Source organism: Neopsephotus bourkii, unplaced genomic scaffold, assembly GCF_033783945.1.
Source record: "Neopsephotus bourkii isolate Nb327-2 ecotype Australia unplaced genomic scaffold, CSIRO-AGI_Nbou_v1 NB_787, whole genome shotgun sequence".
Classification (NCBI taxonomy): Eukaryota; Metazoa; Chordata; class Aves; order Psittaciformes; family Psittacidae; genus Neopsephotus; species Neopsephotus bourkii.
In genome coordinates this window covers 1,450,409-1,463,797 of record NW_026901283.1, presented here as the reverse complement: position 1 = coordinate 1,463,797, position 13,389 = coordinate 1,450,409, and the positions used below count along the sequence as shown (strand labels likewise).

Genomic DNA, 13,389 nt, shown 5'->3' with positions numbered 1-13,389 from the left:
ATGGTTTTAAAACATCCTGACATCATAGCAGCAGCTAGCAACTAAATGCTTTAGTGCTATTTTCCACCAAAGCAGAGAGACCTTAAAGAGAAACATAACTGTTACAGTGAATTAACAAAATGAAAAAAAAGTAAGTATTAACAATCACCTAGTTTTGGAAGAGAATAGCTCACATTAAAGTACTCTTCAAAGAAGTCGAATACAATTTTTGTTACATTTGCTGCATATTCTGCTGTGTGTATTTGCAGTGGCTGGGCATAAACTCTCAGCTGTAAAATACAGAGTGACAAGTCTTCAGTTAAAAGAAGTTAGAAGGTGGCAAGCATTGAAAAGTCATTTAACATACATACCTATAACACTGCAGGTTTTCCTAAGAGACTGGCCTGAATAATGTATTCTGTTCCATAACACATTGATTCCATGAAGTTTTTCAAATACTGTACATAAGGGAGACCAAGTCAACATAATCTGTGCGCTCACAGTATGCTTAAATTGTAAAATGGCAAAACCCATGTTCAGAAGCTCACAGAGGCCAAGCTTGGAGCAATGCCTTGGTGCATATTAGCCCCTCCTTCCCCAAGGTCTGGCTTTCTCAAGATGGAAGCCTGAGTAAGCACAATTGAAGGGAATCCACGTGTTCTGAGCAGTTTGTTGGTCTGAAATGATCCCACCAGATTGATCTTAGGAGCACAGCTATCCTGAAATCTGTCTGAAGCCCGTAACACTTTATTTTCTTCAATTTCTGTCTACTTTTTCTATTTACTGTCATCACAATTTCCTCTTGACGTCTTATGCTTGAAAATCTCAGACCCTTTGAAGGTTACTGTGTTTACCAGATCTGTAAGTCTTCCTGGGCATGCAGGCCCATGCAGGTTGAGTGGCTGGCTGCCTGGGACCTCAGGCCATACAGCCACCCGGTCACAGTTATGGTGCCTGCTGGGCTGCTGCACTTCTGGAAATACCAGACAAAAATAAACTCTCTGGCTCTCCTCCAACCAGGCAGATCCAGGAAAACTGGCATGTTTGGTAGCTCTGTGTGTGACAAGTGACCATTTCTCTGCTCCTTTTGCATATCTGAGCATTCTTTTTTTCCCTGAACGCAAAAATTAGTGTGTTGAGTGCTGCCCTTTCCATCTCTGTGGCTTGGTGCCTGTACTGCTTTGGCTATTACTGTCAAGCAGTAGGAAATCTCATGTCCTGGAGGACTAGAGCCCTTATGGCACCCATAATGGTGAGGAAGCCTACAGCTTGAAAAAGATTTTTGGGATGTTGCCTCCACATCATGAAGACAAAGTTCAGCTTCAGAATTTATGGAGTCTTTTTGGGGTCTTTCCCTCAATCTCTTTACCCCAAATCTCACAGAGATCTCTGCCCCAGGGCAGAGCCATAGCACTGGAGTGTCCACTGGCAGGAGCTATAAGGTGTTCTCTTCACTGTCCCCCACAATCTTCAGTGTGGAAAGTAAGAGATATTTATTTGGAGTGAAGTTTCTGGCTTTAGGAAAATGGACCCATCTAATTTTGCAGGCTCCGTGACTGCTATGAATGGGCCACATTCTTCTGGCTGTGCTGGTGTGGCTTGTTTACTCCTCAGTGCTGTCTTACAGCCAGGAGTTTAGAGTCCAAATAAAGCAAAGGAGCTGGCCTACTCTAGAAGCCCTCTTAGAGCCTGACAACACATTGATTTCGATACCATGAAATTACACTCTCTCCAGTTAAAGGGGAGGATGGGTAAGTGGTCAGAAATAAAGTTGGAATGAAAAGAACAAAACCAAAAAAATCTCATGAAATTCAATCGGGAATTCATTCCAAGCCCAGGGATTTCCCTCAGGGTCAGTTTGCAATTACAGTTTGCAATTTCCACTTCAGTAAGCTCTTCACCCAATTTAGCAGTCTTTGGTCCCCTAGCTGATCCATGTTAATGGTTTCCAAAACCTTCAGCATGCACTAGAACTGACTTTGGGTTTCATTTGTATAATCTCCTCTGTGATTTTCCAAACCAGACATTTGGTACCTGACAGGTAATCAGCTCAGGAACATTGTTTCCAGCTGTAAGCTCATTTCCTACCACTGATTCCATTAATATCTTTAAGACAGAATGGCAGAGTTTTTAAATAATTCACTGTGCCACGTGAGCTGTATGCTGTTGCTGTTGTTTATGAAAGCAATATATGGATCACATGGATTCTTTCTGTTGGATGAGGGATTTATAGCTAGCAATTTATACAGCAAACTGTGGAATGTTCTTTTTAGCCGTCTGTGAGTCTAAATACCTCATTGCTCGGCTGGGCTTCAAAGTTTTTGGAAAGGAACACTTTGGTCAGGAAAAGGACTTTCTAAATATCTGATTAAAAAACTCCAAAGGTAGCCTGGTTTTCCTGGAGAAAAGGTGATTTTTAGTTACGGAGGTTAAATGGCTCCCTTAATTAAGAACATTCTTACACATATACTTTATATTGGTAAAGCTAAAGTCCATGGTGAAAGTAAGGAAATGGTTATGATTTTAACCTCACTTAAAAACCCAAGTGTGGGCAACTCGAGTGCAGGCAAGCCTGCAGACATTGTTTAGTGAATAGCATTAATAAAATATGTAGCAACCAAGGTTTGAATTAGATGTTTCTTCAGGCAACCTCTGTACTGACATGAACACTGCTGCTTCTACACACAGAGCTTTAATTACCACGTTTTAGTGAACACTCCCTTTTAGAAAAGTTACAACCAGTCAGGAACATTGTGGCTTTACTGTTTTGCTTGGAGGGAAAAAAAGTAAATATTAACCTCAGAGCCATAGTCTAGAGCATAGCATGGATAAGCAGAGAATGATAACTTTTGCATCTAGGAAATAAAGAGCTTTACATGCTTCCCCCATCATATTATATTGTACAAATTTGCACAAATTCTGATTCTTAACATGTAGAGAATATCTACCAAGGCCAAATAATCAAAGTCCTGTCTCTGACAGTGAATGGAGCAGCCACGCTGAAGAGCATCTGGTTAACAAAGTTGTGTGACTGGGTGGCCTAAAACATTTTCCTGTTTTACAAATTATTAAGCCAAAAACAGGGATCTAAGAATATTGTGTTGCTATCTCAAACCAGGCTCTGTTTGCTTGGCTAAGTGTAATTTAGCCTTTGCTATTTGTCAAGAAATAATATAAACATAGCACATGATGCTAGCGAGGGTGTAGAGGAGGGAGGCCTCAGCACAGAGCTGTGCCAGGAAGTCTTTGCTAAGAACTGGATCAGCACTTTGAAGATTTATACAAGGCAGATTTTCACATCAGTAGACAGCTTTAAGTAGGGAAGGATTTGTTGAGCTTTTTCAGATAGAGAAACTCAGGAAGAGATTCCTTGCTAGGGGAACAGTGGTCTGGCTCGGGCTCTGCTCTAGATTACTTGTCCATCAGTGTCACTTGCCTCCAGAAGAGGAGGAAAGCACTGCCAGCTCAGCTGAACTACAAGACCATGTATTACATCCCTAAAGGGAAAGAACGGGGAAGCAGCAAGAGCATACAGTCCTGGGATCATCATCTGTCTCAGATTAAAATAAAATGGAAACCAATAATTGGTTAACACTAGTTTGAACATCTCAGACTAGATGTAGGCTAACTGAGAAGTTTATGTTAAGAAGCAAATTGTATTTAGGCTTTCAGGTTGTGATTTAATGTAATGTCTTGTGATCTCCTTAAGCCTCATCAGCTGCACCTTCAGGAGATTTCAGTTCAAGTGAGAACTGGATTGTACTGCATGTTACATCTAAATAAAGGTGATATTTTGATTTAATGGATTCAGATTCAAATATATTCACTTCACTAGGACACCTACCAAATATACAGCTGTGCAGGCAGGCACTGACACTGCTTATTTATTGCTGTTTTAATACTTAATTTGTAAAGAACTTACACTGGGCAGCTACCTTTAGACACTTGTAAAGTAAAGAATATTTAAAGCCAATACATAACGGTACATAGAATTCTGGTCCTATGTCTCCATGACAGTAAATAGGAAGACATCAAGGGAATAGATTTACACCTTTTAATCTACAGAAAACTGTAAAATATTTGTATCTATGGCCATGAATGTCTTGTACCCTGAACATGTGCATTCCCTCATACTCATAGTCAGGGAAGAGGTTGGAGAAATAGTGCTCTTTCCTCACCCATGCTCCTGTATGGGAGGTACTGACTGGAATCTCACTAAAATGGAAGACAGAGAAGGACTGCAAAACACTGCATGTAGTCAAAGTCAGAAGGACCACTGTGAACACCTAACCTAATAAAACAGGCTGCCTAAAACAGATACAGGAAAGGAGAAAAAAATGTTCCTGTTTGTATCATAAAAAGAGATGTTTGGTGGTTTTTTTAAATGCAAATCCCAGTACATCTGTCATCTGAACCATGTTCAGGAGGCAACAGGACTTACAGGTTTTCCACTAGCAGATATTTTTTCTATCCATTGAAACTGATGCACCGCAAAGCATACCAAGTATGTGCTCATGGGAACTGATTTTTCAAAAGTTGTCCGATTCCAGTTATTGCCCAGCTGTACAGTTTGCTGCAGAAATGGAAAAATAATTACTTTGATTTTTGGAATTGCAAACACATGCAGAATAGGGTACAATACATCTTTAAAGGCTGAAACTACATAGGAACATAAATCACCTCTCCAGATTCACCTCTTCTGGCATCCCAGTGTTGATGGCATGAGAACAGATAAAATGTTTTGGGTTTTTTTTCTGCAGTACTGCAATACATGAAACAGGACTTTGTTTTTCTGCACTAAAAAACTACCTGGTTCTAATTTTCATCAAGGATTTGAAATCATTCAGATGCACAGGCATTTTGCCAGCACTTTTCCAGTGTATGCTAGTGTGTTTTGTTCTTGAAACAGTTGTATAAAACAACATCACTTTGGACAGGTTAGAGAAGAGGCTGGACTCTCTCGTTTCTTAAATACATGCATCATGTAGGAAGCAGGGATTGCAGAGATGCTACCTAAGATAAAAACAAGTCTAATGAATATATTCTGAACTCGTTCAGATACAAATTAGCACTGCTAGTTGGTGGATTGTTTAACTGTACATAAGGTTTAGCGCTGATCATAGTTCTTATATTTTAAATACCATTCCTGATTTTCCCAAATGTCCTTAACACTCAACTGAACTCTGTGACCAAACCTGCAACCTGTCCTATGAGATTCAACCTCTAAATATTTACTTCAGCTGTTCATTATCTGCTGTTGCAGGTCTTGTAATTTTTTTGTGGTTCTGACTGGACGACTAACTTAAACAGGATAAAAGCAAACAACATATAAGAGATACTAACCTTCTACTAGATACAATACTTCATGAGATGTGATTGTTATAAATACAATGTAAATAAAGCACAGATAACGAATGTTAGAGGTAATATAAGCATGATTTCCTGAGCAAAAAAAAACAAACCAAAATACCAACCCTTTTCACAAATCTATTTTTTTTCACAGAGATATTCAGTCTATTTACACTATTTGACTCATTTTGACTCTATTTTGATATATTTTGTTCTTTCAACAAAGTCAGAACTTCACTAAAAAAATAAAATTTAACTCCAGTGAAAAATGCAAATGAAATATACATGTTTCTGAATTCACTGAGTTGATTTTGCAGTGCTGATTATGAAGCTCCACACCACCAAGACTGCTGTGGGATGTGTCACACACAGTGTGTGTGCATTTACAAACAGTTACACTTCCACCCATTTAAAAGATTTCCCAACAAGCTTTCACTGCTAAGAACAGAGCTACTGACCGTGTGAGCACACCATATGAAAAAACACGCTGCTATCATCCAGTAGTCAAACCTGAGCATCAACCCAGTGTAATATACATTTCCCTGCTTGTACTTGGATTTCAGAAGATTAATCAACAAGTGGTAGCTAGTCCTTTGAATTTGAAAGCTTATTTTTGTATGTCCATATTAGAGGCAAAGTGTGCATGTAAAGATGTAAAATAAATATCAAAACTAACTAAATCTCCACAACATCTATCCTCATCCCCTCACTTTCCTTGCCAGTACTCTCACTTATCTGAGGTCTGCAAGGAAAGGTACAGCAAATACTCTCATTTGTTGTTCATCAAAGTGCCTGGTGCTCTATCATAGAAAGAATTTTAATAACAATACGTCAGAACTTTAAGTTTGCAAAGGGTCTGGGAGGCAGCTGTAGCAGATTGGTAATAGTTCTGTCAGTTGAATTGCTAAGGGATAATTAAGTTTTGGGGGACTCTTTAAATAAAACAGTACACATTAAAACAGACCTTTGTTTTCTGGGTAAGGGAGTGATTTAGAAGATGCAAATGTCAACGGCCTGGAGGCTGGAAGCTCTTTATTTATTTCTTCCTTTATTTATTTTTTTTTTACTTGGCACTTTATTTCCCACTTCAGAACATATTTATTAGAAATTATACATTGGACTACACATTCAGTTAAGCTATTCATTAGAAACTCTCTCAGATGAAAGCCACTCAGTCTTCTTCCAGAAGGCCCAGAGGTAAATAATTGATGCCATTGAATTTCATTAAAAACTTGGAATTTGAACCACCAGGTCCAGAAATAGATTAGTTAGGAAATTACATTCATGGTGTACTGACAAATGTCCACACCCATGATCTGACAGATGGGATTTTAATTTCTGTATTATTAAAAATAATTCTGGACTTTCTTGCTAGAAGGATCCTTTACTGTCAGATTATGATCAGCAGACCCTCGCTTTGGATTGTTATATTGTTTCAGTGAATATTTTGTAATTCCCATCTGGGAAGCAGCTGTCTTCCAGAGCATTCAGTCTCAGAGTCCACCTGGTTTGACTGAAGAACCTGCCACTCCCTATTTATAGTTGGTGAGGGATGCTTATCTAGAATATCTGAACAGAGGGCCAGCTAGGAGAAGACAGAAGAGATGTTTTGTTTCTGCTTTGGATTTGGCTCTGTGTTCCCGTGTTGTGTGCTTGTGTACCACTAGGATTCCTAACTAACCACCCAGTCCTGTTTTATGGAATATTTATTAACCATTCACTTTACAGTGTCTGGATACTAGAATCTGTGGATATGCAAGGACCTTGCGATCCATGTTACCTTTCCAGTGCCTTTATAATAAGAACCATTCCACTTAGGCAGCAGAGCTGAGAAATACATACCTGTACTGGCATGTTTGATAGTGCTTGGTATGTGTCTTGATGGATGATAGATATGTTGTAAGTCGCCTTTTTGTTGGGCTCGTCAAAGCAAGGAAAAGATTTCCGTGCATCTGTTGGTTCATGATCTGTAGCTGCAATGCTCCTTAAACAAACAACACATTGGCAAGCCTTCATTACATACCTTTTAAATCCTATCTGCAATTTCTAAGCACAATTTTAGCTATTTCATAAAGTCAACTACAAATATTTGTGTGTACTTGTCCATTCATAAAAGCAGGGGACATCAGAAATGCAGAAGCTGGCATCGTATAGGCATGTATAACACGTATACCCCAAAGTCTGTCATCAACATTTAGGTTTCAGAGCAAAAACTAAAATCAGTTGCTTATCATCAAAAATTTTTAGGAGGCAGGCAGTAAGTTAGGAATGACCCCTCAAGGATGGTAAAAATTTTGCTCACCTTCCTCATGAGCTTTCCCACTGATTTATGTGTCTAAAAATAAACTATTGTGTTATAATCTGAAAGAAAATTAAGGTCATGGTATAGGGATGTTTACTTTAGTCACTCCACGTGACTTAAGTCTTTCACCCACTAGAGCAGATGTTCGGATTGGAGTCCTGAACATCTCCTGAGAAGACACTTTGCAATTGCATAAGTGCCCCTAAACTCTCATCCTATTTGTGTGTTTCTTTTTTTCTGCAGTTACCAATTACAGTCTTCTGCTGGTGCTTCCCTAATTCCATTGATGGAACTGCTGGAGGAAGCATGTAAAGTTCAACTGAACATCATAGTATGTAACTGATGCTATGCTAGCTGCGTTGGGGGGGTTTAGAAAGTCATCTCAGTTATTCAAAAGCAACTGGAGGAGCTAGACAATAAGGGTCACATAAAAAATAAGGTGAAATTTATGAACGTTCATATCATATGATTACTTCCCATAGTGACATCGGGCTCCCACATACAGTAGCAGAGCATATTCTCCAATGATTGATGGTGAAAGGGATCACAGATGCTTCTTCAATTAATCTGGAATGTTGAGCATTTTCTGACAGCACTTCTACAGCTGCTGTAATAATATTAAGGTAGTTTTTCTTTCCAAAAAGTAATTAAAAGTGCACATCGTAAATTACTGATCTGCAGCAATCCTACAAGCTCACTTGACAATTTTTCAGTTTCTGTTGCCCTTGGCATTTCCCTGTGACAGTTAAATACTAAACTGGTCTTTAGGAACTTGTAGCAGCAAGGGTCATTTACAAGCCTGATGGAGGTAATATGTCTGGGTTCTTTCTATTCATGTTCATAGGAATAGTAACTCAAAAGTTCACGGGCAGAAAGCATAATGAACATTCACCTTAACATAACTTCAGGCTTAACAGAGTTTCTTTTTTTGCTTGGTAATTTTTTTTTCTTTTTGTCACCCTCTACTTTCTGTAGGATTTGAAAGCCATTTCACAATTAAGTTAACTTAAAGTCCCCAGGGCAATGATTCACAGCTATTGCTTAAAAAATTGGCTCTATGTTTTGACACATTTATATCTTGTTCCTTCAGACTGATAACACTATGATATCTCTGTTGATTTATAAGGTGATAATCCATCTATCCTCGTATATTTGTGGAGGCAGACATCCTCCACATTTGCTGATTTGTGCATCAGCAGTGCAAAACCTTAGCACTACGGGATAGATGATAAGTCCAGGCAACGTCATGCATAGAAGTGGCACTAGAAACATAAAATGCCATTTCCTTTCACACTGTATAATGTAGTTTTTGGATAAGATTTTCTTCATTGCTTCTTGGCTTTTGCCCTTCTACTTGCTGTTGATATCCAGACCTTTAAATGTGAACTGGAGGTGACAGTTGTAAATATCATAGTAATAAGGAATGAAGATCTGGCTGAGACTACATCCAGCTGTTGTTCCCAAAATAAAACAGTGCTGCATTTAGAACCATGATGAGTTTCCACCACCACCCCTCCTTTATTATTTCCAAAGCAGAAAGGGTTGTGCAAAAACTCCTCCCCTTGGGATAATTAAGGCATTTTTCTCCTAGTCTTTCCTAAAATTCAGATTCACTGCTTCTTCTGAGAAAATTTCCTCCTTGAAGAAGAAATCTGGAAGTGCTAGTTCTGTATGCTAAAGAGTGTTCTGCCTTTCCCTAATCAATCAAACCCTAAATTCAAGTCGCTCTGTTAGACATGTGCCCAGCTGAGTATGTTTTATAAGCCTCTTGTTTTCCTCTTATGGAGGACAGGGGGAATTCATATAAAAGAGAAGCCATACCTTGTCACTAATAGAAATGCAAAATAAAAAACCCAACTGTCATGACATTTTTGTATTATCTGCAATATTAACAAAATTAAAGGGGGTTTTAGTACATTCCTTGAGAGTTAAAAGAACCCATTACACCAAGTAAGCACTGCTGTTGTGCTCCTTTCTGTAAAATATTTGAGAATAACATATTTATGCTCACTGCATCATGCAAAGTAGGGAAGAACTGTTGTTCCCCTTTCATCAAAGGCGAAATGATATGCACAGAATAGCAGCTTTACAAAAGGACTTCAGTTCTTATATCTGGAATTGAGCACCCACAGGAAGATTTAAGTAGGTGTAACATAAAATCTGCATTCTCAAATTTTACGCTTTCCTGCTCCCTACCCACATGTGTGCATCAATTTAAGTAGTTGTGTTCCCAAAGTATCTCAAAATCAACTTCTGAGCATGCCCCCAAACACCTTTGTCCTCGTGGGGATTGTGTGATCTGTTTGAACAGGATTCCCAAATGAGGCATTCTTCTCCCTAAGCCTCACAAGGATATCAGACTTGCAGGTGTATTCATTGCATGTCTACCTGTTTTCCATGACGTGACGGGACATTTGAATCTAAGCAAAAGCAGAGCCGGGACATGTGCCCAGTTTGTAAACAAAAGGCATTATATCAATGCTTTGGCAAACCTTTACCTTCACAGGTAGACAGCTGAGGAGCAGCTCAGCCCTGTGATGTGACTTTCCAGTATTATAAATTTGTTCAAAAGTCCCACTGCTTCTAACACTGTTCAGAAGGGAGGGGGAGTAGGTTAATTACATGTTGGCTCTCATTTTCACCTCAGCGCCCTTCTCTCCAACATCCACTATTAATAGACTTGCTTGACTTTTGTTATTACCCAATCTGATTTGTATTTACTTATGACAAAAAGGGAGCTATTTGGGTTGAAATTTTCCAAGGCTGATGTCTGCCTCAGGCAAAGATGAAGTAAAAAAAAGATAAGTTTAGTCAGCATTGTTTTTTTAAGCAGAAAGCCAGGGGAAAATGCAGTTTCAGTAAGTTATAAAATCCTTCTCTTGCCATCCTTCTTCACCCCATCCTATCACCTACCCTCAATCCGCATAGCAGCAACTTGGCTGGTGGTTGCTTTCATTTCAAAGCTGTACTTATCACTATCATGTACATTGCTTCTACCCAAATATAACCACATGGAAAGCATTACAGAAATTACCATTCACTCATTCTTACTAAAGCCCTTCTCAAGCTTAATAAACAAACACACACACTCAAATTTCTTTTTGTATTGAGTGTGTCAGACTGCTGGGTAAGATCATCCTTGCAATTGTAGCTTTCAGCGTTCAAATCAAGAAGTAGGAACCCTCTCAAAGTGAGCTCACATTTTATGCTTTCTTTAGCTTATGCAGTTCCCTTTTCTTCCTAACGTCAGATGCTTGGTCCTTGTCTTCCTGTACTGTCTGGATCTGAAAGATGCTCACTCACCTATTCTGCTATGTGACTCAGGAGACCTTCATTCTGGTTCTGCTGTTCTGGTGTTGTGACAGACCTGGGGCAATTCACTTAATATCCACATATCCCTCACTAATACAAAGGGAGTAACACACCTAAACTTAGAAAGATGCTAACAGGCTACACTTTAAAGTTCTGCAGGCATGTCAGATACTCAAAGCACAAAACCAAAGCACCTTCCAAGTCAGAGCAATACAAAGGTGGTATTTGGAAGAAAACAATAGGGAAAGAGCTGTTTGGGGTCCAAGCTGTTCTTTACTTAGCTTCTTCCCAGATCAGATAAATATGTGTAAGTATGAGCAATTAATGTTTTCTTTTTTCCTCTGCTTCTTGGATTTTATGCTCCTGGTGCCTGTCATTGCTGCTACTCCTGGCATTGCCTGCCAGCAGCTGAATTGGAGCTGATGAGACTCTCACGCATGACAACATTATCCCAGGGGAACAAACAAGTGAAAACACACCAGTGTTTGTCTCCATGTTCTGCTACAGGGACTTGGAAAAATCTATCCAAGTTTACCTTCTAGACATAAAGGCTGGAATGAGTCACTTCAGAAATGTAAATATTGAAAAAAAATGAGTGTTCTCTCCATATGTTAACTGCAAAGAAATGCCTCTGAGCAGTGGGCAGTGGCATTTTCAAGCTTCCACCTGAAAATAATGCAAACCTAGGAAGTGGAATGGGTTAAATGGACTGGCAGAGGCTTTGTAATCTTTCAATAACTATTGATGCATTAAAAAGGAAGAGCTGGAGCACAAAAAAAAAATCCAAGTCAAAGATAACCTTAATCATTTGGACTTTCCTACCCATAATTTAAAGCAGCTGCAGAAGGCACAGGGAAGTCTGGATATTCCTCAGGCTTACAACATCAAGGAGGCATGATGTCAGGAAAACTATCACATTTTACACTAAACCTGTTATGTTGGGGAGTGGCAGGACAGAGCGGTATGCTCTTTATAAAAACAGGCCTCAATCCCCCCAGCTCTTTGAGAGAACCATTTGTAAAGCTCAAAGGTAACCTGGGACCAGTAGAGTTTGAAAAAGTTTTTCAGAATAATAATAACGAGCCCCTCATCTCTCCAGCCCACACTCGTCAGCAGTCAAAGGGTTTTGAATACAGCATCTTCCTTTGGGGAATGAGAAAACTAAAGAACGGCCCAGAAATGTCAGCAAATTGGTGAGAGACAAGACTGAGAAGCTGAAATAGGAATAGAGCATGCCTGAAGAAGTAGGGAAGAAAGTGTAATAAATAAAAGAAAAACTGCTTTACTTGGTAAGTCCGTTCTCAGTGTAGGTGGTCCTATAAAACCCAACCAGGGAACCATTCAGCCAGCCTTGAAACTTCAGGGTGAGTATATAGGGATCACTTTCATCACTGACAGAGAGCTCTGTTTCTGCCTTCATCACTATGTATTCTTGTGGCTCGTAGCCAAAGCAGTCATTCACAGCAATTTGCTGTCCTGAAGATTTCTGGAGTGTTGGCATTTCTGTAATCTTGGTCTCTCGCAGGTGGAGCCACAGGTAGCTGGTAGATTTTTCCAAAGCAATAGAAATACTGACTGTCCCAGTGTAAGTGTCTGTCTCCATTTCAGGCTTCATTTCCAGATCATAGTGGATAGGCTTGACATAAGTGGGCAGTCTAAAATTGGTCCAGTCTCCAGTCTCATCGTTTCTAGAAGGACAGGGACTCAAGTCCACTGAGGGAGGAGGGTTTGTTGGCTGATCTGTTTCTCCTGAATGTTGCTGAGATTTAGGTCTGCTCAATCCCACGCCAAGCCCCACGGCAAGACCTACAACAACCACGACGCCACAGATGATAGCCACATGCTTTGTCTTCATGCAGTACCTCTTGGTCTTCTCATCCTCAAAATGCATGCCCTCCATCTCTGGTCCTGGATCTGTCCTCAGAGGAAAACATTAACTGTAAAAAAGCTTATTAGTCACTTCAGCACTTGCATTCAGTAAACTCAGCAGATTTGGTTTGTATTTTAATAGTGTAGCTATAGCTGTTGTCTGCCGATCTCCCCCACCTCGCTTTCCATGAGACACTCAATTAATTAATGACAACATGCATTTGGAGGAAATGTGAATGATCAAAAGGAGTGCAGCTGGGCTGGGAGATGGAGGGAGCTGACACAGAAGAACATTGTTCCTGCCGTGCTCCCCTTATAAGCAGTGCAACCCCACCCCCAGCCCCTCCTGCTCTGGCCTGAGTTAAATATAAAACAGTGCTATGTTAATCAGCAGTCAGGGGATGATCAGATGCCAAAGCTCTGTCAGCAGCTTTCAGAAAAGGTTTGCAGATAGAGGTGTAAGTGCTCCAAACCCTCAACCTTTGCCACTACCTCTTCCTTTTTTTCCCCTGCTGTGTATTGTTTAGGTTTTCAAGGTTTGGGTTTTTTTACTTTTTCCTCTTACTAGCAAAGATTTT

At 39.8% G+C, this 13,389-nt stretch overlaps 1 protein-coding gene across 1 annotated transcript in view; it reads right to left on the bottom strand.

The window, feature by feature from the left end:
- Positions 1–13,110, bottom strand: part of ENPEP (glutamyl aminopeptidase) — a 34,689-nt gene extending 21,579 nt beyond the window's left edge. The window contains exons 1-4 of the mRNA XM_061355217.1: positions 12,229–13,110; positions 7,171–7,312; positions 4,421–4,552; positions 149–269 (exon numbers count right to left, since the gene is read on the bottom strand). Of these exons, the coding sequence (XP_061211201.1) occupies positions 149–269; positions 4,421–4,552; positions 7,171–7,312; positions 12,229–12,842 (1,009 nt within the window). The 5' untranslated portion in view covers positions 12,843–13,110. The remainder of the gene's footprint in view (positions 1–148; positions 270–4,420; positions 4,553–7,170; positions 7,313–12,228) is intronic.
- Between the last annotated feature and the right edge of the window lie 279 nt (positions 13,111–13,389).